This window comes from Lucilia cuprina, chromosome 2 (assembly GCF_022045245.1).
Source record: "Lucilia cuprina isolate Lc7/37 chromosome 2, ASM2204524v1, whole genome shotgun sequence".
Lineage (NCBI taxonomy): Eukaryota > Metazoa > Arthropoda > Insecta > Diptera > Calliphoridae > Lucilia > Lucilia cuprina.
In genome coordinates, this window is record NC_060950.1 from 16,521,225 (window position 1) to 16,522,594 (window position 1,370).

Sequence of the window (1,370 nt, forward strand, 5' to 3'; positions counted from 1 at the left end):
TAGTCTAGTCTATAGTCTAGTCTATAGTCTAGTCTATAGTCTAGTCTATAGTCTAGTCTATAGTCTAGTCTATAGTCTAGTCTATAGTCTACTCTATAGTCTAGGCTACAGTCTACTCTATAGTCTAGTCTATAGTCTACTCTATAGTCTATAGTATAGGCTAGACTGGCTACCATATTTTTTTGTATCCAATAATAATTTATTTTTTCCTCCTTTTTAATTTTAGTCCCCTGTTGCTGACTCCTCAATACCACCGTCACATAATGATGTACACAATAATTATAACGCTCATGCTGCACATGAAGCACGTTCAGATGATGGCGAAGAAGAAGGTGGTCATCATGATCGTTATCCTTTGGCTCAAGTGGAATTTGATCGTGTAAAAACACCATTTATTATTGGTGTTTGGATTCTATCGGCCAGTATAGCAAAAATTGGTGAGTAATTGTGAAATTATGCAAAAGAAATTCACTTCCCCTTTTGTAAAATGTTATCATATTTTGAACTTTTTTTGTATTAAAAAGATTAATTCTTTAAAAAATTGTCTTGGAATTGTTGGTGTGTTAAATTAATTTGACGTAAAGTTTTTTTTTTTTGCTAAATATATTTCGTTCGGTCTTTGTTTGTTTTGTTTTTTGATGATTTAAGTTCTTATCTTTTTTATTTGTCCATTTTTAATTAATATCATTGTTATTTGCTATTTCATTTCAATATATCTTTTGTGATATTTGAAATTCCATTTGAATATTTAGTTGATGTCATACACAACAACTACAAAAAACTAAAAGAAAACAAATAAATTCTTCTTTTGCCTTCGAGTCGGCAAATGTCGTATATATTAATATCGAAAAATTAACTTTGAAAACTGTTTATTTATGTCCCTGAAAAACAATTATTACCACACCAACGATTTATTTTTAAACTCACACCCAACACCTTTAAAATAAATTATGTTCCTTTTTTTAAAGAGCTTACTAACAAAAGGGACTTTTTAAACTGGCTTTCTCTTTTTAGTTTTTATATTTTCGTTTTACACAGTTAAATATTACTGAGTTCAATTTTATAGCGACTATAGACTAAACTACAGACTAGACTATGGACTAGACAATAGACTAGACTATAGACTAGACTATAGACTAGATTATAGACTAGATTATAGACTAGACTATAGACTAGTCTATAGACTAGACTATAGACTAGACTATAGACTAGACTATAGACTAGAATATAGACTAGACTATAGACTAGACTGTAGACTAGATTATTGACTAGACTATAGACTAGACTATAGACTAGACTATAGACTAGACTATAGACTAGACTATAGACTAGACTATAGAATAGACTATAGACTAGACTATAGACTAGAC

The 1,370-nt window shown here is 29.8% G+C and overlaps 2 protein-coding genes across 2 annotated transcripts in view; one reads left to right on the top strand and one right to left on the bottom strand.

The window, feature by feature from the left end:
* The window catches only part of LOC124419301 (hybrid signal transduction histidine kinase A-like), a 19,388-nt gene that overhangs the window by 14,199 nt on the left and 3,819 nt on the right, over positions 1 to 1,370 (bottom strand). The window lies entirely within an intron of this gene.
* Positions 1 to 1,370, top strand: part of LOC111683142 (sodium/hydrogen exchanger 3) — a 40,284-nt gene that overhangs the window by 709 nt on the left and 38,205 nt on the right. Inside the window, exon 2 of the mRNA XM_046948333.1 lies at positions 227 to 437. Coding sequence (XP_046804289.1) covers positions 227 to 437 — 211 coding nt within the window. The remainder of the gene's footprint in view (positions 1 to 226; positions 438 to 1,370) is intronic.